General features: G+C 46.0%; 1 protein-coding gene and 1 pseudogene across 2 annotated transcripts in view; both read right to left on the reverse strand.

The window, feature by feature from the left end:
* Positions 1-24,735, reverse strand: part of NOS1 (nitric oxide synthase 1) — a 115,571-nt gene that overhangs the window by 29,472 nt on the left and 61,364 nt on the right. Inside the window, exons 10-18 of one of the 2 annotated variants that reach the window (XM_023204347.1) lie at positions 23,645-23,746; positions 19,849-20,043; positions 18,438-18,523; positions 15,019-15,163; positions 13,922-14,026; positions 13,293-13,351; positions 10,531-10,632; positions 8,349-8,465; positions 3,499-3,673 (exon numbers count right to left, since the gene is read on the reverse strand). In XM_023204347.1, coding sequence (XP_023060115.1) covers positions 3,499-3,673; positions 8,349-8,465; positions 10,531-10,632; positions 13,293-13,351; positions 13,922-14,026; positions 15,019-15,163; positions 18,438-18,523; positions 19,849-20,043; positions 23,645-23,746 — 1,086 coding nt within the window. The remainder of the gene's footprint in view (positions 1-3,498; positions 3,674-8,348; positions 8,466-10,530; positions 10,633-13,292; positions 13,352-13,921; positions 14,027-15,018; positions 15,164-18,437; positions 18,524-19,848; positions 20,044-23,644; positions 23,747-24,735) is intronic. The other variant, XM_023204355.1, reaches the window with a different exon arrangement.
* LOC111537523 lies at positions 1,680-2,318 on the reverse strand (annotated as a pseudogene).

The raw sequence follows: 24,735 nt of genomic DNA on the forward strand, positions 1-24,735 counted from the left end.
TCCATCCATCCATCCATCCATCCATCCATCCATCCATCCATCCATCCTATATATTTTGAGTGTCTGCAATGTGCTGGACATGTCAGATTTGCCATTGACTTTAGGACCTAACCTGCACTTAAGATATAATTCTATTATGTCATTTATTCCTATAATTAATGTGTGTAGAGGTTTAACATTAAAGAAGAAAGTAAACACCTCAGAATTTTCCAATCCATCTTCCTCTAAATATTTAAGAATTATATAAAGGCAGAGCATATTGAATGTCTGGATGACTGCAAATACATTTTCCTTTTTTTTTTTTTTTGGTCAAGCTCACTTGTTCTTCGATTTTAACAATTCTAAGAATTGCTGTCCTTATTTATTTATTTAAGACAGAATCTCACTCTGTCACCCAGGCTGGAGTGCAGTGGTGCGATCTTGGCTCACTGCAGCCTCAACCTCCTCCCCAGGTTCAAGTTATTCTCATGCCTCAGCCTCCCAGGTAGCTGGGATTATAGGCATGTGCCACCACACCCAGCTAATTTTTGTAGTTTTAGTAGAGACAGGGTTTTGCCATGTTGGCCAGGCTGGTTTCGAGCTCCTGGCCTCAAGGGATTTGCCTGCCTCAGCCTCCTAAAATGCTGGGATTACAGGCATGAGCCACCATGCCCGGCCAATGTCCTGAGTTATTTTTAAGATAAAACCACAGATAATTCAAAATAATGATAATTTTTAAGAATAGTTTTTACCATTGTTTGACCTCATGTTGACTTTAAAACAATCCAAATGTTCATCAGTGGATGAATGGATTAACAAGACTTGACACATCCATACAATGGAATATTATTTGGCTACAGAAAAGGATGAAGTTCTGAGACATGCTACGGCATGAATGAACCTTGAAAACATTATACTAAGTGAAAGAAGTCAGTCACAAAAGACCACATTATGATTCCATTCATATGAAATGTCCAGCACAGGGAAATCTACAGAGACAGAAAGTAGGTTTGTGGTTGCCAGAGCTGGGGGTGGGATGGGAGGACAGGAGGTTGACAGCTAAAGGGTACAGTGGCTTTTAACAGGCCTTCCTTCCTGGTTGCTCAGTCAGGGTTGACTGATGGAAATCAAGCAACAGAATTATCCCAATGGGTATAAAAAGCCATTATTTCAACTCTCCTTGTCTGGGAGGAAATGCAGGAACAGGCTGATAAACACTGCCTCCCCACATGGAAATCCTCACAGCCCAGGGGCCTCAGCTTCCCCATTTACTTTCTACCTGCGTTTGCTTTCAGGATGAAAAGTGCCATCTAAATGACAGAAGGTTGCATAGTACTCTTCTCCCTGGGTTGCTGATGAGTATGCATTCCAAGGCTAGGATGGCATGGGTAAAAGTGGCAGGGTCTACATTCATTACCACCTCCCAGCCTAGAATGGTCAGTTTAGTCATCCTCATATGCAGACAGAAGGCCATGCATGGTTCATTTATTCTCCTGTGCCCTTAAATTTAAAACAGCTCTGGTCAATAGGATGTCTTATCATGATGGAAAGGTTTTACACCGTCTAATATGGTAATCCCTACCCCTGTGGCTACTGAGAATGCAAAATGTGTATTCTTAGTTGCTTACTGCAACTGAGCAATGAGATTTTTTTTTTTTAAATACTGAAGAAAGATAACAGTTTATTATAATTTATTTTATTTAACAATCTAGGAAGTTCGCAGCCATCAGCAGTTCCAGCGCAATTTCAGGTACAATTGGGGATTCTGGAATCTCAGTGGAGCTGTGAATGTAGTGAACGTTGTATGTAAACTATGTGCCATGCCTGGGAGCACTTTGGGAGGCCCAGGGGGGCGGACTGACTGAGCTCAGGAGTTCACGACCACCCTCGGCGACACGGTGACACCCCATCTCTACTAAAATACAAAAATTAGCTGGGCATGGCGGCAGGTGCCTGTAGTGTCCCAGCTACTTGGGAGGCTGAGGCAGGAGAATAGATTGAACCCAGGAGGTGGAGGTTGCAGTGAGCCAAGATTGTGTCACCGCACTCCAGCCTGGCGACAGAGCAAGATTCTGTCTCACAAACAAAACAAAACAAAACGAAACAAAACATGTATACTTTTGTTAATACAGGGATAGGAATCTCTCTCTCAAATTAACTTCATTTGTTTTATTCTCAGCAAACTGACCTGGGCCACTCAACATGGCTTTTATCATTCCTGATGTTAGCACATGTTCTATTTTTACAATACATTCCTGACCTTCAGAAGGTATCAATTAGACATGCATGGTACCAGGGACTTCAAAGCCACCATATGCTTTCTCTTCTACATCCATCATGTTCTCATGGAATTCTACTTTGCTTCCCCAGGAACTTCAGTAGTTTCCTGGTGAGGTGGGGATGCAGAGTCTGTCACTCCCTTCTGTCTGGAGGAAGTCAGGAATGGGATTTTAAACCTATTAAATTAAATTAATTAATTAGTTTTTTAAAGACATGAGGTCTCACTATGTTGCCCAGGCTGGTCTTGAGCCCCTGGGCTCAAGCAATCCTCCTGCCCAGCCTCCCAAAGTGCTGGGATGACAAGCATGAACCACCATGCCCAGCCCTATTTAATTTTGAACTGTGTAGATAGGTGTAGATGTAATTCATGTAACATACAGTTTACTGTTTAAACACGTACAATTTTGTGGCATGTAGAACGTCCATAAGGTTATGCAACCCTTCCCACTATCTGCTTCCAGAACATTCTCATCACCCCCACCCCCCACACTGAAAAACTTTTTTATCTATTAGTAGTCACTTCCATTTCCCATCCCCATAACCCCTAGAAACCAATAACCTGCCTTCTCTCTCTATGGATTTTCTGATTCTGGACATTTCATATAAATGGAATCCTGCAATACATATTCTTTTGTGACTGTCTTCTTCCACTTAGCATAAAGTTTTCAAGGTCCATCCATGTTGTAGCATGTATCACCACTTCATTATTTTTTATGGATGAAGAATATTCCATTGCATCGATGTATCACATTTTATTGACCCATTCATCATATTTAATTTTAATTAGCTTAAGTTTAGATTTAAATGGCTATGTGTGGCTAGTGGCTACCATATTGGTCAGTGAAGATCTAGCACAAGAGGGGTACACTTGTCAAAGTTGGTAGACTACCAAGATCTTCAGTTTGGTTTGATTGACCAACTCTATGTTTTTCTGTGTACCTGTATACCAAATGTGAGTGAGGGATGGCTTCCTCCTAGCCCTGACATTCCAAAACTCTGTAATTTTTTTTATGGACCAACTCCTTGCCCATAATGTAGAATGTTGGATTCTGGGTAGAAAATATGTGCTCTCAGGACACCCAAATTTGTCTGAGCTGTTTAAAGCTGTATTTTGGCTGGATACATGGGAGAGGTACTAAGGGTTCTCTCAAGTTTATTCTCTTCTTGATGGTTTAGGTGCTGTCTTTGGGGGTGTGGGGAGCATTACTTCTCCCTGTAGGTCCATGAGATCTAGATTACCTTGAAGACCTTCTTGGCCCAGGTCCTGAAAGCCTCTTCCTGCCCACAGAGCTCATCCCCTTCCCTCATCTTCAGGATTCTCTCCCCTCCCAGTTCTTCCAGGAGAGTGTCCACAGCATGTCCGAAGGCGCAAAAGTGAGGGTACGCTCGTGAGCCAAGACCAAACACTGAGAACCTGTCAAGGGGACAACAGAATGTTCATGCTAAGGGACTGTGGGGAATGTGGGGAGTGTCTGGTGTAATGGGCTAAACTGTGTCCCCCAATATTTCGTATATTAAAACTCTAATCTCCTTACAATTGTATTTTGAGATAGGGCCTTTAAGGAGGTAATTAGGGTTAAATTAGGTTATAAGGGTAGAGCCCTGTTCTGATAAGATTAGTGTCCTTATAAGAAGAGGAAGAGACACCAGACCTCTCTCTCTCTCTCTCTCTGTTTGGACGTAGTAAGAAGGTGGCCGTCTGCAAGCCAGAAAGGGAGACCTCACCAGAAAGCAACTCTGCTAGCACCTTGATCTTGAACTCTGGCTTCCAGTACCATGAGAAAATAAATTTCTATTCTTTAAGCTGTCTGTACGTTCTAGAATTACAGCCAATACCACTTAGTCTGTGGTATTTTGTTATGGCAGCCTGAACTAATATATCTGGCATCTCAAAAAGAACAATGTTTAGCTGATGGTGGTCAGGCAACCCCAAGCTCATCTGTGGAAGGGCACTTTAAACCTAAGGGCTCTCAAGGGTTTCTCTCCCTTTCTTTTGGTCTCTTTTAATTACTGCCGTCATCAGGAGAATATTCTAATTCGTTCTAAGGTGGACAAATTAGGCATAGCAATGACCTAGAACTACTGGCTGTTTCGTGCATGTCCACTTCTAAGCTGGACCAACTGGGGAAATTAGTCTATTTTAGTGGAAGGCTTGAATTCTATGAGTGACATAACTAGATTAGTTTTAACTATGAAGATAATGAAACTATAACATAATGGTCCTCAGGGACTTGTATTAATGAAGAGACCAGAAGAAACTGTCATCAGCACATCAGACAGGTTCTTCTAAAAGGGGATGAAAGAGTTATAAATATTCTGGTTACATTCCTTGTAGGGTCTATGAAATTAAATTGCTTCACAGACCCTCTGTGTATAGATACCACCAAGAAAATGTTGGTGCTTGAACCAGTGGGGTCAAGTTCATGAGATGTTTCTCTGTTTTGAGGTGGGGACACTTGGACTGAAGGAAGGAAATGGAGGGCTGTGTCCTAGGTGGCTCCTGTACGGGTGGTCCACAGCTCTTCAGACACTTTCTGCCACATTTCTAGAACTTGGTCTTGGCTGTAGGTCTAGACCTCACAGTGACAGGAACAACAGGTTCATGAATGGGACAAAACACCCCACCTTGCCCCACTTTTTAAGGTCAGAGTGTTCTGCTATAGACTGTCATCTCAGATAAACCATGGAGTGGGACTTCTTAACCTACTCCATACAGGATCAGGCCCTGCCCCCTGAATCTCTTTTTTAGGTTGATGGGGACAAAATGGTAACAGAGTGAGATGGGGAAGAAGGAAGAAGGTAGGAGAAGTTGGGAAGGTACCCTCCATCATTGGAGCATGAACTTGGGGTGGGTCCAGGTGCCTCACAGGTGAAAGTTAATGTAGGTTAATATCCACTCCCCTCAAATCCACACTCATATTGTATCATTTAATCTTCCTCTTCTTTCTTGCCCTCCTTTCCCTAGAATCCCAGAGCCTTTCCAAATAAAGTATGTGGGATTAGACAGCATTTTGCCATTTACTTATCGATTTATTATTATTTTTTTGAGACAGAGTTTTGCTCTTATCACCCAGGCTGAAGTGCAGTGGTGTGATCTCGGCTTACTGCAACCTCTGTCTCCCAGGTTCAAGTGATTCTTCTGCCTTAGCCTCACGAGTAGCTTGGATTACAGGCATGCCTGGCTAATTTTGTATTTTTAGTAGAGATGGGGTTTCACCATGTTGGTTAAGGCTGGTGTCAAACTCCTGACCTCGGTGATCTGCACACCTCGGCCTCCCAAAGTGTTGGGATTATAGGCATGAGCTGCTGAGCCCAGCCTGCCATTTACTTTTAACTAATGATCTTCCTGAATCCAAAAACGTTACCCTTTTCTTGCAGGGTGGTGGCCTGAAAGGTAGACAGAGATGATGACTGGATGTGGACTGATTGGAGGGGGGACACGAAAGGGCATCTCTGTCCGAAGCCACCTGCCTCAGCCTTAGCCCAGTGCAGATCGGGAGCTCCCAGCACTAGTCATGCCTTCTGGTTAAGGTGCTGTTTCCCGAATTTCTGTGATTTATGTTTGTGATGTCTGCCATATTCGATTACCACTGACACTGTCAACCACTCATTTGTGCTTTTGAACTTGCTTTTACTTTTTCCTCACTAGCTCATCACTCCTACGATCTGAATGTTTGTGTCTCCCCCACATTCACAGGTTGAAACCTAACCCCCAATGTCATGGTATTAGTGGCCTTTGGAAGGTGATTAGGTCATGAAGGTGAAGCCTCATGAATGGGGTTAGTGCCTCATAAGGGGCTGAAGAGACCTTCCGCCATGTAAGGACGCAGCTGGAAGGCGCCATCTATGAGCCAGAGAGTGGGCCCTCACCAGACACTGAATCTGCCGGCACCTTGATCTTGGACTTCCCAGCCTCGAAGAACTGTGAGAAATAAATTACTGTTGTTCACAAGCCACCAGTTTATGGTATTTGGTATAGTAGCCCCAATGGACCAAGGCTCCCAACTCTTGTGTTCACCAACAGATGATGATTCAGGTGGTTGATTCATTAATATTCTTCTTGGTGGGCCTGAGGACCTAGACTGCAGTCACTACTAGTCACATTTCCATCACAATCTTCAGCTTATGATTTCAAAATGCCTATTTTAAGCCTCCAAACCAGGAGTTGGCAAACTTTTTTTTTTTTTTGAGACAGAGTTTTGCTCTATCTTCCAGGCTCGAGTGCAGTGGTGCCATCTTGGCTCACTGCAACCTCTGCCTCCCAGGCGCAAGTGATCTTCCCACCTCAGTCTCCAGAGTAGCTGGGATCACAGGTGCATGCCACCATGCCCAGCTAAGTTTTTATATTTTTGGTAGAAATGGGGTTTTGCCATGTTGCCCAGGCTGGTCTCAAACTCCTGAGCCCAAGAGATCTGCCTGCCTTGGCCTCCCAAAGTGCTGGGATTATAGGCATGAGCCACTGTGCCCAGCATTGGCAAACTTTTTATATGTGGGGGTCAGACAGCAAATATTTTTAGGCTTACAGGCCAAGAAGCAAAATTGAAGCTATTACATAGGCACTCACAAAACAAGAAAGAAAACAAACATTCCTGAACATTCTCAATTGATAAAATTAAAAACATAATAATAACAATTAAGCATATCTTAACACAGGTCTACTATGAGAAGACTGGAATTCATATTTTGGGAGAGAATAATAACATTTTCTTTATTGGGGTTCAAAGGTAATGTTTTCTATCATCAAACTGATTACAAATGTTCATCGGTCAGAAAAGCATTATTACCTCATGGGTTGTTAAAAATATGCAGTGACCAGGCTGGATTTGGCTCACAGGCGTTAGTCTGCCAACCCCTGCCATGATAGATTTAATAAGGGAAAAATGGGTCTGACTGTCAAACTCCAGAACTGACGTTTCAATGTTGAGCTGAAAAAAGTACTGATGTCAAAACCTATAGAATGTTCAACACCAAGAGTGAACCCTAAAGTAAACTATGGACTGTGGCTGATAATGATGTGTCCCTGTAGGTGCGTCAGTTCTAACAAACGCACCACTCTGGTGTGGGATGCTGATAGGAGGGGAGACTGTGCGTGTGTAGGGACAGGAGGATGTGGGAACTCTCTGTACTTTCTGCTCATTTTGCTGTCAACCTAAAATTGCTTTAAAACATAAAGCCTATTTGAAAATGTCCTGGAGGACATAACAGATATTTCAGTATCTAGCAAACCAGTGATCTGTATCATCTACTAAGCATTGCTCTGAGTAATTATGGAGAAGGCTCAGTTAGCGAAGGTCTGAGAGATTTGTGGCCAGGCCTGAAGGTTCTTCCTACAGGGCAACTCACATCAGTCTTGTCTTGATCAGTATCCACGAAACCAAGCATTTGACATCCTAGTTTTCTTTCCTTCCAAGAACCCATTAGACTGAATACACAACTATTGTAATACAAAATATTTGTCCACGTACTTCCTAAAATTATCTCATAGTATGTGACTAGGCCAAGAGATAATGTGAGGTTAGGGCAGTATTTGTCAAATCTGACTGCACGTTAGAGTCAACTGGAGAGACTTAAAGAAAAAAGCAGCACATGGGCCCAATTCCAGATCAAGTCCATCAGAATCTCTGGAGACGGGGCTTGGGTATCGTATTAGTCTGCTGCAAACCTCTCCAGGTGATTCTGCAGAGCCTCCAGGATTGAGAACCATGGGGTCATAGCACGTTGTCTACAAAAGCTTCTATTAAGTATACACCATAGCTATTGGGAAGGGCAGCTCATTGAGCAATATCCAGGGATTGATATCCTTCAGCACAAATAATGGGGTGAACCTTGGGTAAGGGGGCTCTGAGGGAGTGTGTATAGAAAAAGAAGTCACAGAAAGGATCAAAAACGGTGCATGGGGAGACCAGGCAATGTGACTTAATGGGTGGGAGGGGTCCCAGCCAGCCAGGATGCAGCTGGTTTTGTGAGACATGAATGGACATAAAAGGGAGACTCCCCCTCCACGATGAAGAGCTCACTTTGTAACTAGGTCCAGCTCCCCAGGAGCCTTAGTTTTCCCTGACCCCCGACCCCCTTATCCCTTTGCTCACCTCACATTGGCCAGGGGTCCAGCACTCTCAAAGTTGTCTCGGAGGTCGGGCCCATCACCTGATGATTTTTGGGAGTCAGAGTAGGAGGAGACGCTATTGAATCGGACCTTGTAGCTCCTGTCAAAACCAAAGAGAATCTGTGAGCTCTGGCCTGGAGCTCCCTCCTGAGGTCAACACCCTTGATGGATCTTCAAGTGACAAGTCCTGATTCCAGGGTCTTCTCTTGTACGTTGAGTCAAACCATAACACTCCCATGGTCTCTTCTATGATCTACCAATGTACCCATGTCCACCACAGTGGTAACCGTCCATCTGCACTTGGTCTTACTGGTACTAAAAGGGTTTCTGGCCATGCTTAACTCAGGAAACCTGAGACCCATAAAGTTAAAATGATTTAATCAGTAAGAAGTCAGGAACAGAACTAACTACTCCCCTAAACCATGAGACCATGCTTTCTTGTTTCTCAAAAAATATTTTTTTCTGAGACAGAGTTTCACTCTTGTTGCCCGGGCTGGAGTGCAATGGCACAGCCTCGTCTCACTGCAACCTCTGCCTCCCGGGTTCAAGCAACTCTCCTGCCTCAGCCTCCCAAGTAGCTGAGATAACAGGCATGTACCACCATGCCTGGCTAATTTTGCATTTTTAGTAGAGACAAGGTTTCACCACATTGGCCAGGCTGGTCTCGAACTCCTGACCTCAGGTGATCCACCCTCCTCGGCCTCCCAACATGCTGGGACTACAGGCATGAGCCACTGCGCCTGGCCCTTTCTCAAATTTTAATGTACACAAGAATCATCCTGGGATTTCATTAAAATGCAGATTCTGATTAAGCAGATCTGGGACCTGGCTTGGAGTTCTGTGTTTCTAACAAGCTCCCAGGAGATGCCAGTGTCTCCAGACTTCACTTTAAGTAGTTGGAAACTAGACCATGCTGTCCAAGATGGCAGCCATTGGCTAAGTGTGGCTATCTAAAGTGAAATTAATTTGAATTAAATGCATGTCAGTGTGGGTTGGTACACTGCAAACCTCCCTAGGTGATTCTGATGTGCATTCAGCTTTGAGAACCACTGGGGCATAGCAGGGTATCACTTGCACCAGCCACATTTCAGGGGCTCCAGAGTCACGTGTGGTTAGTGGCTGCCATAGTGGACAGCACAGATATAGAACATCTACATCTCTCTAGAAAGTTCTTCTGGACAGTGCTGGAGTATCCCATTCAATACTGTCCTTCCATAAAGTTATGGTCCTTAGACTTTTCAGGGTTCTGTCACATTTCACATTTCAAGTAAATATGAACAATGTTCAGCACTGACACCTGGCATGGAAAGAGACTGCATTTTTAAATTAAATTATTTTGAAGGCGAAGGAAGACGTCATTGGGACTCAAACCTCAGGATGAGAGGCTCAGGAACCTTCAGACTGAAAAAAATCCAATTTCTCAGTTTTCCTCTAAAAGTGGTAAGTTGTGCTCTCAGGTAAGGCAAAACCAAACAAAGCAAACAGAAACAAACAAAAAATCGGAGACCAAACAAACAAGCAACCAAAACTCCAAAACAAAACCCAAACCTCAAGAAGCAAACCCAACACACAAATCTAATTACAAAAAATTAAAAAGAAATAAGAAAATAAAAAACAAGAGAGAAGAAGAAGAAAAGAAAATAAACTGTGCATTCTGGCAGCAGGGTTTTCTAAGCTGGATGTTCTTTAAAGTTTTTGCTCCAGCATCAGGAAAGTTCTAAATATATGTAAGTGTATTTTCTGCCCTAAAATAGTCTCACATTGAGTCATGCAATATATCAGGGGGTGGCTGTGTTGTTAGTGTTGGAGGAATGGTTGATGGTTGTGGTAAAAATAACAGCACGTGCATTTGTATGAGGTTGGAGGTTTTTCCAAATGCTTTCCTTTTTATTATTACCCTTTGACCCTGCCAACAGGCCACAGAAGTGGGCAAGGCAGAGCTAATTTCTCTCTATTTGGCAGAGGAGAAAGACCAAGGCCCACAGGGGTTAAGTGACTTGCTCAAGGTCACTTAGTGAGTTAGTGACACAGCTCAGGCTAGAACTCAGGTCTCCTTGAGACCTAGATGTGTGGCCTGGGATGCTCAGGCATCGGGCCTGCATGCACACACTCGCACACACATGCGTGTACACACATGTGGACATGTACACACATGCACACTCTACCTGTGCTGGCTGTCACGGGCTGCAGCCAGACCGTGGACTTCTGTGTCACCATGGGGGAGGGGAGGCCCTTTACGGGGAAAGAAACGCAAGGGTTCCGGGTACCTAGAGGGGAGAATCGATGGTGCCCTATCTCTCCCTGAAGGAGGGGTGAGAGGGAACCTGCTGGGAGGCCATCCAGGATGCGGTGGGAAGGAGAGAGGTAGCGAGAGTGAGGACTAAGATGCTGATCACAAAGGACTCAGCAACGGTCAGTCTCCTGGGTATCAAACTTATGTGACTATGGCAGTATGTTCTCTGCCCAAAGAAAATCAGAAGGGATTTTCTTTTTTTCTTTTTTTTTGAGACGGAGTCTTCTCTCTGTTGCCCAAGCTGGAGTGCAGCAGTGCAATCTCTGCTCACTGCAACCTCCGCCTTCCGGGTTCAAGTGATTCTCCTGCCTCAGCCTCCCAGTAGCTGGGATTACAGGTGCACACCACCATGCCCAGCTAATTTTTATGTTTTTAGTAGAGATGAGTTTCACCATGTTGGCCAGGCTGGTCTCAAACTCCTGACCTCAGGTGATCCTCCCACCTCGGCCACCCAAAATGCTGGGATTATAGGCATGAACCACCGTGCCTGGCCTCAGAAAGGATTTTCTGCTTAACATAGCCAATAAACACCAGCCAGCTAGAGCATTTGATATTCACCTTAAGACACAGGGATCTGCTCCATGCTTGAGCAAATACTGAGTTGGCCTAATGGAAAGGCAGCTCAGTGTGCACACACCATGTGTCCTATACCTTGTGGGGGATGCAAGGGCTTTTCAAGGGTAATTAAATAAATTTTTTTTTGGCCAGGTGCGGTGGTTCACACCTGTAATCCCAGCACTTTGGGAGGCTGAGATAGGCGGATCACCTGAGGTCAGGAGTTTGAGACCGGCCTGGCCAACATGGTGAAAGCCTGTCTCTACTAAAAACACAAAAATTGGCTGGGCACGGTGGCTCATGCCTGTAATCCCAGCACTTTGGGAGGCTGAGGCGGGTGGATCACGAGGTCAGGAGATCGAGACCATCCTGGCTAACAACGTGAAACCCCGTCTCTACTAAAAATACAAAAACAAAACAAAACAAAACAAAAAACAATTAGCTGGGTATGGTGGCGGGTGCCTGTAGTCCCAGCTACTTAGGAGGCTGAGGCAGGAGAATGGCGTGAACCTGGGAGGTGGAGCTTGCAATGAGCCGAGATCCCTCCACTGCACTCCAGCCTGGGTGACAGAGCAAGACTCCGTCTCAAAAAAAAAAAAAAAAAAAAAAATTAGCCGGGCATGGTAGCATGTGCCTGTAATCCCACCTACTTGGGAGGCTGAGGCTGCAGAATCGCTTGAACCCAGGAGGCAGAGGTTTCAGTGAGCCGAGATCATGCCATTGTACTCCAGCCTTGGTGATAAGAGCAAAACTTCATCTCAAAAATACTTTTTTATTTCTATTTTTTAGAGACCAGGTCTTGCTGTGCTAGGCTGGGGTGCTGTGTACAATCATGGCTCACTGTAGCCTCGACCTCCTAAGCTCAAGTGATCCTCCTGCCTCAGCCTCTGGAGTAGTTGGGACTTCAGGTGCACACTACCACACACAGCTAATTTTTAATTTTTTTTTTAGAGATGGGATCTTGCTATATTGCCCAGGCTAGTTTGAACTGTTTGCCTCAAGCAATCCTTCTGCCTTAGCTTCCCAAAGCGCTAGGATTATAGGCATGAGCCACCGCTCCCAGCCATCAATGGTAAGTTTTATTAGATGCTTTTTTACTTTACCAAATACCTTTAGAACTCAGTCCCACATTAGATGCAGCTCCATTACAAGCATATTTTTGACTACAGGTATGTTTTGTCTTATGAGGTATCTTATCTTTTGAACTCAACTTCTAGATTAGCTGCAATTTCACTGTGAGCCTCAGACAGGAACCTTCTAAGGAAAGAAGTTCCATTCTTTGATTTTAGCAATTTTTTTTTGTTTTTGAAAGATCTGTCTGTTCAGGCTGGCCTCAAATTCCTGGGGTCAAGTGATCCTTCTGGCTCAGCCTTCAGAGTAGCTGAGACCACAGGTATGTGCGACCATGCCTGACTGCCTTGCACTGATTTTGAATGTAGGTTCCCAGAGAGAGAAAAATAATAAGAAGAACACTATTTACAACAGGGCTTTTTTTTTTTTTTTTTGAGAAGGAGTTTGCTCTTGTTGCCCAGGCTGGAGTACAATGGCGCGATCTCGGCTGACTGCAACCTCCGCCTCCCAAGATCAAGAGATTCTCCTGCCTCAGCCTCCCGAGTAGCTGGGATTACAGGCATGTGCCACCATGCCTGGCTAATTTTTGTATTATTAGTAGAGATGGGGTTTCACCGTGTTGGCCAGGCTGGTCTCGAACTCCTGACCTTGTGATCCACCTGCCTCGGCCTCCCAAAGTGCTGGGATTACAGGCATGAGCCACCGCCCCCAGCACACAGTGCTTTTACATCTAGTTTGTGATTTTATTCTTACTAATTAGAAAGTCAAGGCAGGTGCTATAATCTCTATTTGATAGAAAAGGAAACTGAGGCACAAGGCTGTAAGAGACTCAGAAACCAAAATATTGGCCCTAGTAGACTGCAGACACCTCACAACTAAGATCCATCACAAATGGACTTCAGAGTACAGCCACCATCCAGAACTCAAATGTGAACCCCAGGTGCCGAAAGTCAATGTCCAGTTACCCTCAGGGGGTGGCGGGTGACGTCAGAGGGGTCATTCACTTACTTCCTTTCTTCCTGCACAGAGTTGGGGTGCCTCATTTCCATCAAAGCACAGCCAAATTTCTGGAGGTGAAAACATATGGGTGAAATTAGCACATCTTAGTAAATGGGAAATCAGGTCGGGCACTGAGGGTCTGGGGTCCTGGCTGTCACAGAAGAGACTGATGCCTGGAGGTCAGGATGTCAGGAGTGGTCAGGGGCTCAGGCTGGACAGTAATGCCTGGGTTACAGACTCAGTGGATACACCTGCTGTTTAAATGACTACAGAGGTGGACCCCCTACCCCCAGCACACAATTTCCCTTTGGAGACTTCCTTCTTTAAAAATATTGTCCCCACGTCCCTCATCTACATCAGGGGATATCAAGCTCATGATAGGAGCAGCCATTGCAGACAAATAGCTTATTTAGGTGACAACATTTTCACCAGGGACTTGCTAACTAGTGGACACCCGTAGACTGAGTACTTGGAAATGTCCAACCTTTGTATAACTTGGATCCAAATGGAAATTACTGGCTTTGAGGCTCTGGGAGGGTTTGCTACTGTACAGCAGGTGCAGGAAGAGTCTCAACTGTGGCCCCCACTTCTTCCTGATGATGGAACCACACTCTTGAACAGGTAAAAGCTCATCTCACCTCCCCATTCTCAGGGGGATCTCCGTTGCCAAAGGTGCTGGTAACCACGAGGACCAGAGTTTCATGTTCCAGATGCACGATGTCATATTCTTCCATGGACATCACCTAGGTGGGCGGGGCACAGGTAGGGAATGGGGAGAGGAAGAAGGGGATGAGGAGAGAAAAGAGGTGGGAGAGACAGGAAGCGATGAGGAAAGGGGAAGAGGAGAGAAAGGAAAAAATGTGAGTCATTTTGAGTCATCTTCTTTCGAAGGAGAACTGAAAGATCTGGGGTGTTAGTATTTCAGTGGGCTCAAGTGGGTAGAACTAAATGCTTTTTGGTAGCGTGGGACCTTGCTATGGTCACTGTGGCCTGAAGGATTGTGGAGAGTCTGGAGCAATGGTTCAAGAGATTGACAGACACAGAAACAGATCTTGATGGAATCCCTTGGGATTCTTATAGTCAATTGGTCTTGGATTCTTCCTGACCCCAGTTAGGTTGGGAATGATCTGGCTAGAGCTGACTAAGTCTTCTCAACCTCCTCTCTAATCCTGCCACAAGCAGCGTGGAGCACCTGACCAAACAAGTGTGAGATATCTGCCTTCTGGAAAGATGATTGCCCTGTGTCTCATCACCATCTGAGCAACATTTCTCAAAATAGGTTCTAGAAAATCCCAGTCTCCTGAGATGCTCCATGAAAACAAGTGATCCACGATCAAACATGTTTGGGAAACGTCTACATTCTATCCTCGCCTCCTTTGGAGATTAGAACACATGCTTATAGATTACAGGCTCTGGGAAGTCCTGCCACAGCAATGAAAACCATTGCGCTGTACTTCAGGCAAAGCTTCCCAAACTGACCTCAGAATGGTTTCTTATAAACCCTCTAACATTTGGCACTAAAGAAGGGAATTTCATTTTGTAACTCCTGGATTCATGGGGAGAGGGAAATCACAGTCCCCTGAAATTTATGCCAACGTGTGTGTGAGCTGATAGGCATTGTCAGTCGTGCTTTCATCCTTTGCCAAAGGCTTCTTCTCTGTTGACTTCCCTCTCTCCCTTTCCTGCCTTAATTTACCATGAGAAGCTGGTGGAGCTAGGGCTACCCCCCACCTACCTTGGCATCAAAGGCGTGTTTGAAGATCTCACACAAGGTCTTGGCATAAGCTTGCGATTTGCCTGTCTCCGTGGCATAGAGGATGGTTGCTTTGACCCTCTTGGCCATAGCCTGCCCCATCAGCTTGGCCGAGAACTTGACAGCTCTGGAAGGAAGAAGATGGAGATGAGAAATGGGAAACAGAAAGGGGGAGAGAAGATGCTGGATTGGGACTTTTGTGCAAGAACCAGGATCCGTGAAATATAACAGAAGAGAACTCTCTTGATCTTTGATGACCTCAGGAGTTTCCTCAGAGGCACTTGAAGCCCTTGTGTTTAAGCACCATATTATTAAATCCTTTATTTTATTTTATTTTTTAACTTCTCTAGAGATAATGCTGGATATTAAATCCTTTATCAAATCCCACCAGAGGCCGGGCGCGGTAGCTCATGCCTGTAATCCCACACTTTGGGAGGCTGAGGCGGATGGATTGCCTGAGCTCAGGAATTTGCCACCAGCCTGGACAACAAGGTGAAACCCCATCTGTACTAAAATACAAAAGAATTAGCCGGGCATGGCAGCTGTGCGCCTGTAGTCCCAGCTACTTGGGAGGCTAAGGCAAGAGAACTGCTTGAACCCAGGAGGCGGAGGTTGCAGTGAGTCGCAATCGCACCACTGGGAACCACTGCACTCCAGCCTGGGAGACAGAGTGAGACTCTGTCAAAAAAAAAAAAAAAAAAAAAAAAAGCAAAAAAAAAACCCACCAGAGCAATTAGTCATGAGTTAAAAGGAGTAGTTAAGTTTTGCTAGCTTGTTACTTGATTGATCCCAGGCTTAAGAACCTTGGTTCGCCGAGCATTGCCTCAAAAGCTGATCGTTCATCCATTTCCTCTCTCTTTCATTCATCAAATATTTATTAAGTGCCGAACTATGTGTCAGTATTGTTACAGGAACTGGAGACCATAGAGAACATAGCTATGGCATGCACCTGTCATGGGGCTCGTATTCTAATGTGTGTGTACATGCACAGTGTGAATGAGAGAAAGAGAGAGAGAAATGAATCACGAATAAGTCACCAGGCATTGAGTTTGATGGGATTTTAGAGGTTTATTGGTCCACAAGGGAAGGACCAGGTCTGATTTATTCAGCAATGCATGCCAAGGGTCTTGCACAGAGCCTGATACCCAATAGGCACTAAATACATATCTATCAAAAGAAGTTATGGGATGGGCAGAGTGGCTCATGCCTGTGATCCTGGCACTTTGGGAGGCTGAGGCGGGAGGATCACTTGAGGCCAAGAGTTTGAAACCAGCTTGGTCAACATAGCGAGACTTTGTCTTTTAAAAAAAAATAAGTTATGAATTTTAAAAGATGCTGCCACTGAGGCCCTGGGGAGTCTGAACGTCAAATCCAGCCTCTTTCTAGCTAAACAGAAAAGCTCAAACCAGTGTCTCTTCCTTTTGCTCTACGGGGCAGGGCGAGTTCCGGGGGCATGTAGCAGACAGGCCAGAGGCTCAGAAATACCCGGGCTCTACTCCTGAACAAGCCTCCCTGTTGTAACTAGAAAACTCATTGCAGACAAGTTGCTAACTTTCCCCCACCTGGGATTATCAGCGTTAAGTTCATTATTTTTTAGAATCAGGGAAACCGCCCACGCTGCAGGAAGACTTAGCTAAGGGGAAGAAACAGAAAGGAATAAAAGGTACCTGGAGGGTTCCCTTTGAATAATTTGAGCATAAAGACGCATCTATAATTAATTCCCATTGTTACTACCTAAAACTCAATAGTGCAATTAATGTTTTAGATTTCTCCCTCCCCTTTCCCCCCAGAGACAGTGGAGCTGAACTGAAGCCAACAAGTGCCCTCCCTGAGAACATCTGAGATGTTCTTGTCAGGGAAATGCTGGCTGCTGATGTGTTCTTGCTTGGCTGGGGGATGGGATTAGGGTGGAAGGAGAAAGATGGATGGAGGGAGGGGAGAGAGAGGGAGAGAGAGAAAAGAGAGGGAGAGAGAAGAGAGAGAGAGAGAAGAGAAAAAGAGAGAGAGAGGAGAAAAAGAGAGAAGAGAGAGAGAAAAGAGAGAGAGACTGATTGATTGATTGATTCTATGGGCTCTATTAATGGAGCCAGGACCTAGGTTTGGGTCCGTGCAAGACCAACGTGTGTCTTGCCTCTTGGGTCCAAGGCTTAGATGATACCTGTTGTACAACTAGTTATCATACATAGAGAATTCTGGACCTGAGGGAGCTGAGGAAACAGAGTAGTGTCTTCTGACAAAAAGTTAGCTTCAAACAGTGGTCTTTGGTAAGTGGATCAGTGGGGTTCTGTTGTTTTGGGCAGAAGGCTGGCATCCCCATTAAATCAACTTAGTTAATCCTACCCTACTTGTCAGCTGGTTCCCTGGCTGCTCAGGCATGATTCAGGAAAATCACTCCTCAGTAGTCTCAGGCCATAACCCCCTTCCTGCCCCTCTTTGCTTAAACTTTGTTCATCTCATTCTTTAGCTCAATTGTCACCTCCTCTAGGAAGCCCTCCCTGACCTCCCAAACTCCACGAACCATTATTATTTCCAGGAACCATTCCTCGATGGTACCTTCCACAGCTGCCATGTTTACTGTATTTGTTGATTCTTTGACAAAGGAATGGCTGTGAGCTTCATGACAGCAGGGACAGCGTTTGTCTAGCTTGCCATGATCCCCCTGAAGCCTCACATGGTGCCTGGCACGGAATCTGTGTAGCTAGGACTACAGGCGTGTGCCGCGACACCCAGCTAATGAATGAATGAATGAATGAATGAGTCAACGAACGAATGAGTAAAATTAGGGGTCAGCTCTGAACGAGGGTGCTCTCCAGGCAGTAGTGTGCTGGAGCCAACTAACTCCAGCTCCTCCCTACTCTGGGTTCAGTGACTTCCTAGGCCAGGCGCAGTGGCTCACGCCTGTAATCCTAGCACTTTGGGAGGCTGAGGCAGGAGGATTGCTTGAGGCCAGGTGTTTGAGACTAGCCTCGGCAACAAAGTGAGACCCCTCCAGCCTGGGGAACAGAGTGAGACCCTATCTCAAAAAAGAAAGAAAGAAAAAAAAGAAATTGGTCATAGTGGGAATATTTCCATCATGAAAACTGGCAAACATGAAAATCAAGGTATTACTGTTACTATTTCTATTATTATTATTATTAGGAGGGCTGGTTCACCACCACACCATTGCCCCAGGACAAGAATTTAGGAAACTGGGGTGAGGAAAGTGAGGCTGAGAAGGGGAAGAGTTGGAACGACAGTCACAGCTCAGACTCAGAGGCAAAGAAGGCACAGGTGGCTGGAGAAGCCCAAGAAATCATATCCTACGGAGAGGTCAGAGGGCACAGGAGTCTGCCCAGCCTCCTTCTCTGGCTCTCTGAGTTCGTGCGCACATCCACCCCACCCGCCCACCGCAGGAAACTTACTCTGCCAGCTTCTTGAAGCCGATGGCTCGCCGCTTTGTGGGGGTCCCGTTGGTACCTTTCCAGACGTGGGTGTTCCAGGGATCAGGCTGGGAAGAGAGGAGAGGGCTATGGTCATTCACTGCAGTGAGGGCATCTGGCTCCTGTTGGGGATGCTCAGGACCCCCTGGGGCTTGTGACTGCCTGACCCTTGGCCTCTGAAGGGAAGACTTCTGCCCACTGGTGACCACCATGGGGGTAGGGATGCAGGTGGCGGGCGGGGGGGGGGGGGGTCCTTGCCCAGTAGGTGGTCTGGCCTTGGCAGTGTCCTGCTAGCTCTTTCCCCTCAGCCCCCAGTCCCTCTCAAACTGTCTTCTTGTGACCCCTGACTACTCGCTCTCATTTCATCCCCCTCTCTCTCTTTTAAGAGACAGGGGTCTCACTCTGTTGCCCAGGCGGGAGTGCAGTGGTGTGATCATAGCTCACTGCAACCTTGACCTCCCTAGCTCAAGGGATCCTCCTATCTCAGCCTTCCAAATAGCTGGGACTACAGGGTGTGCCACCACACTCAGCTAATTTTCTTTCCCTTTCTTTTTCTTTCTTTTCTTTTCTTTCTTTCTCTTTCTTTCTTCTTTTTCTTTCTTTTCTTTCTCTCTTCCTCTCCTCTTTCTTTTCTCTTTCCTTTCTTTCTCTTTCTCCTTCCTTCCTTCTTTCCTCCCTTTCTTCCTTTCCTTCCTTCCCTCTCTCCCTCCCCTTGTCTCCTTCTCTCTCCCTCCCTCTCCTCGCTCTCCCTCTCTCCCTGTACCCCTCTTCGTCCTCCCCCCTCTCCTCCTCTTCCTCTCCCTCCCTCTCTTTCTTTCTGTCCCACTCTGTTGCCCAGGCTGGAGTTCAGTGGCTTGATCTCAGCTCACTGCAACCTCCATCTCCTGGGTTCAAGCGATTCTCTTGCCTTGGCCTCTTGAGTAGCTGGCATACGCCAGGCTAATTTTTTGTATTTTTAGTAGAGATGGGGTTTCACCATGTTGGCCAGGCTGGTCTTGAACTCCTGACTGAGGTGATCCACCTGCCTTGGCCTCCCAAAGTACTGGGATCACAGGTGTGACCCACCATGCCCACACTACTAATTAAAACAAAATTTTTTTTAGAGATGGGGTCTCACTATATTGCTCAGGGTGGTCTCAAACTCCTGGCCTCAAGCCACCCTCCCGCCTCAACCTCCCAAATCACTGGGATTATAGGCATGAGCCATCATGTTGGCCTCATATTGTCTCTCTTGTTCTTTCAGCTAGACCTGTGCTGTGCAATATGGTAGCCACCAGCCACACGTGGCTATTGAGTGTCCAGAGCGCTAGCCTGGGTTGAAATGAGCCTAAATGTGACACACACACCAGATACAGGACACTTAATATGAAAAGAGGCAGGGACAGGGAAGGACCTGGTATTCGAAGGAAGGGGTGAGCCGGTAGTTGAGCATCTCCTGGTGGAACACAGGGGTGATGCTTCCAGACATGGGGGGCACAATCCACACCCAGTCGGCAGGGCAGCCTCCCCGGCAGCGGTACTCATTCTCCATGTGCTTAATGAAGGACTCGGTGGCGGAGTGATGATCAACAATGGTCACTTTGTCACTCTGTGGGAGGAGAGGTGACATGGGTCAGGAGGTGCGAGAAGCTGGGGTATTTTGGGACTTCCTCCCCCAAAGAGCAGCATTTCCCAAAGGGTGGTCCCTGAGATGGTTTAGAACAGTGTGAAGTGAAATGGTGATTCTCTTTGCATTTCTTGTCCAGTCCTTCTACTTAGACCCAGAAGAAAGTCTTCGTTCGGTGCTATTGTATCTTTAACACCTCTCTTGTCGATCTTGCCAATCTTCCTCTCTCCCATTCCGTCCCCCACTCCCTCCCTCCCTCCTTTCCTTCCTTCATTTTTTTTTTTTTGAGACAGAGTCTCGCTCAGTCACCCAGGCTGGAGTGCAGTGGTGCTATCTCGGCTCACTGCAAGCTCCGCCTCCTAGGTTCACGCCATTCTCCTGCCTCAGCCTCTCAAGTAGCTGGGACTACAGGTGCCCGCCACCTCACCTGGCTAATTTTTTTTTTTGTATTTTTAGTAGAGATGGGGTTTCACCATGTTAGCCAGGATGGTCTCGATCTCCTAACCTCGTGATCCACTCGCCTTGGCCTCCCAAAGTGCTGGGATTACAGGCGTGAGCCACCGTGCCTGGCCTTTTTCTTTCTTTTTATATTTTTTTAATTTTTATAGGTTTTTGGGGAACAGATGGTATTTGGTTATATGAGTGGTGTTTTGTGAGATTTTGGTGCACCCATCACCTGAGCAGTATCCACTGCACCCAATTTGTAGTCTTTTATCCCTCACCCCTTCCCACCTTTCCCTACTTAGTCCCCAAAGTCCACTGTGTCATTCTTATGCCTTTGCATCCTCATAGCTTAGCTCCCACTTATGAGTGAGAACATACGATGTTTGGTTTTCCATTCCTGAGTTACTTCACTTAGAACAACGGTCTCCCTTTCCATCCAGGTTGCTGCGAATGCCATGAATTCAGTTTGTTCCACATTTTTAGCAATTGCGAATTGTGCTGCTATAAACATGTGTGTGCAAGTATCTTTTTTGTATAATGACTTCTTTTAGGTTTTTTTTTTTTTTTTTTGATACAGCGTCTCACTCTGTCCTCCAGACTGGAGTACAGTGGTGCAATCTCAGCTCACCGCAACCTCTGCCTTCCAGGCTCAAGTGATTTTCCTGCCTCAGCCTCCTGAGTAGCTGGGATTACAGGCGCATGCCACTACTGCCCGACTAATTTTTGTATTTTCAGTAGAGATGGGCTTCACCACGTTGGCCAAGCTGCTCTTGAACTCCTAACCTCAAATGATCTACCTGCCTCGGCCTCCCGAAGTGTTGGGATTACAGGTGTGAGCCACTGCGCCCCGCCTACTTTTAGTTCTTTAAGGAATCTCCACATGGTTTTCCATAGTGGCTGTACTAGTTTACATTCCCACCAGCACTGTAGAAGGATTCCCTTTTCACTGCATCCACACCAACATCTATTATTTTTTGTTCATGGCCATTCCTGCAGGAGTGAGGTGGTGTCACATTGTGGTTTTGATTTGCATTTCCCTGATTGTTACTGATGTGATGTGGAGCATTTTTTTCATATGTTTGTTGGTCGTTTGTATATCTTCTTTTTTTATTTGTTATTTATTATAGAGACAGGGTCTCACTATGTTGCCCAGGTTGGCCTTGAACTCTTGGGCTCAAGTGATCCACCTGCCTTGGCCTCCCAAAGTGCTGTGATTACAGGCATGAGCTGCTGCATCCACTGCCCTCCTCTTTTTTTTTTTTTTTTTTTTTTAATAAGTGGGAGGAAACTCAGGCAGTATCTAGCTAGAATGGCTCAACTTTGATTTGTTTTCCTTCTGTTTGCTTATTTGTTTATTTAATATTACAATTAACATATTTATGGCAACCAGTGCTGGCTCTCCATTTAGGGTGGTGACATAAAATCTTAAAATACACATTTTTAAGTAATAAAGATGAGTCGATTAAGAAATAAAACAAGCACATCCCAGCTGAGGTGGGGTGGACTGGCTGTCAGGGAAAGCTGGCCCCAGAGCCTGCTGTGGTTGATGGGTTTGAATTCACATCTTGTCCAAGCAATGTTTTCTCTCTGTGCCCACAAACCTTGTTCCCTTCCTGCACTTTTCTGTTTTCATTATTCATCTTTTTTTTGAGATGGAGTCTCGCTCTTGTCACCCAGGCTGGAGTGCAGTGGCCCGATCTTGGCTTACTGCAACCTCCACCACCCGAGTTCAAGTGATTCTCCTGCCTCAGCCTCCTGAGCAGCTGGGATTACAGGCGCTCGCCACCACACCAGGCCAATTTTTTGTATTTTTAGTAGAGACGGGACTTCGCCATGTTGGCCAGGCTGGTCTTGAACTTCTGACCTCAGGTGATTTGCCTGCCTTGGCCTCCCAAAGTGCTGGGATTACAGGAGTGAGCCATAGCACCTGGCTAGTTTTCATTGCTCATCTCAATCACATCCTGTTGTCTCTGGCTTGACAGACTTCATGCCAGTCCATCAGGCCACATGCCACACTCCTGAAACCTTATTCTCCATGGTTAAGAGAGAAGGGAGGTGGCCTCCTTCCCTCTTGCCCTGTCTCAACTTGTCCCTTCCCTTTGACATTCCTCAGTGCACCCACTCTATCCAGATCTGACATGGGGATCTATGGCTTCTATTCCTATCCCTCCACGGCTTGATTTAACACATTCATTCTGCTGTCTGTGTGTGCCTCTCATGTGCATCTATGGGGGTCTAGCTGCCTAGACTGGAAGCTCCCAGAGGACAGTGATGGCCCCTATTATAGAGAGCAACTTCCAGTCTCTAGATCTCCTGGTTGGCCCAGGAGAATCCTAGTTGATGTCCATTGTCCTGGCATAGTTATTACTAGTGTCCCCCTCTGGCTCTCAAAAGCGTTATGGTGGCCAGGCGTGATTCACACCTGTAATCCCAGCACTTTGGGAGGCCGAGGCAGGTGAATCACCTGAAGTCAGAGTTCAAGACCAGCCTGGCCAACATGGTGAAACCCCATCTCTACTAAAAATACAAAAATTAGCTGGGCGTGGTGGCGGGCACCTGTAATCCCAGCTACTCAGGAGGCTGAGGCAAGAGAATCACTTGGACCCGTGAGGTGGAGGTTGCAGTGAGTTGAGATTGTGCCACTGCACTCCAGTCTGGGTGACGAGTGAAACTCCATCTCAAAAAAAAAAAAAAAAAAAAAAAGTGTTGTGGCTTAGTTGATACATTTTCCAGCCATCCTGCTATAATGCCATTTAGCACAGCTTTATGCATTTAGGAGCCTATATGTTTCTGATCATGTTGAAGAGTATTTGCCTCTGTTATGTGATAGTCTGAGGCCCTAAGAGATGACAAGACAGAAAGGATGCCTCTTGTCTGAATTCTAAAGAACTCTAAGCAACAAGACAGAACACTCCCCTACTTCTGCCACCGTCTGTTCACCTCTTCATCAAATGGTCCCCACCCAAGATCCACACTGGAGAGGAGGGCATGCAAGATGGAAGTTAGACCATGTTCATGGACACAATCCCCCCAAAGGTAGTGTCTGGCAGTGAGGTCTCTTGACCCTCTGCACTAAGGCTCTGAAAGGTTTGAGCTCCCATTTGAGGCTTGACCCTGGCGGTGTGGGCCCTGGTGTTACCTGGAAGCTATAGAGAACCGCGATATTGATCTCCACCAGCGCCTGGTCCTTCCACAGGGAGGACGTCTTCCTCATGTCTAAGTTCATCTTCTTGGCCACTTCCTGAAAGAGGAAGGAAACACAGATTTACAGGCTGGAGTATCTCTGGATTTCAGATTGAAGAGGGACAGGGCTAGTGGCATGAAAGAATTTCTTTTCTTTTCTTATAAATGGAGTCTCACTTTATCGCCCAGGTTGGAGTGCAGTGGTATGATCTCGGCTCACTGCAACCTCCACCTCCCGGGTTCAAGCGATTCTCCTGCCTCAGCCTCCTGAGTAGCTGGGATTACAGGTATCTGCCACTATGCCTGGCTAAGTTTTTGTATTTTTAGTAGAGATGGAGTTTCACCATGTTGGCGAGGCTGGTCTCAAACTCCTGGCCTCAAGTAATCTACCTGCCTTGGCCTCCCAAAGTGCTGGGATTACAGGCATGAGCCACCTTGCCTGGCCAAGAATTTCTTAATTAATTAATCAACTAATTCATAGACTAATAAACTCATTCAAAAATTTTTTATTGATCTGTTAGACTAGGTATGAAATAAAAATGTAAAAATATTTAAAAAGTTACAATTTTTATTGAGACCCTACCAGCAGCAGGAAACTAGAGACTTGGTTGGCCCTTTAATTATTAAGCTTGTATTCTAATGGGGGAGAGAGACACTTAATATAGTGGTAGGTGCTAATTCCTAGGAAGAAAATAAGGAAATGGGAAGAAGAGGAATATAGGGGCTGGGCTAATTCAGCCGGGGTAGTCAGGGAAGGCCCACTGTGGAGACAGCATGCAAGGCGAGGCCTAAGTGATGAGAAGCAGTCAGATATCCGCAGATCTGGGGAGGGAGCGCTCTAGGCAGAGGTGGCAGCAACAGCAAAGGCCTTGGGGTGGGATCAGGCTTGGGCTATCTTACATACAGAAAGAAGGCCAGAGGGTGCTTGGAGGGTGGTACGTAAGGGGTAGTTGGTGGGAGTGAGACAGAACTAGCTGGTGTAAGATCTTGAAAGACAGGTCAAGGAGTGATGTATATGTTATTCCAGATGTGATAGGCACAGGGGGC

This window comes from Piliocolobus tephrosceles, chromosome 10, assembly GCF_002776525.5.
Source record: "Piliocolobus tephrosceles isolate RC106 chromosome 10, ASM277652v3, whole genome shotgun sequence".
In the NCBI taxonomy this organism is placed as follows: Eukaryota; Metazoa; Chordata; class Mammalia; order Primates; family Cercopithecidae; genus Piliocolobus; species Piliocolobus tephrosceles.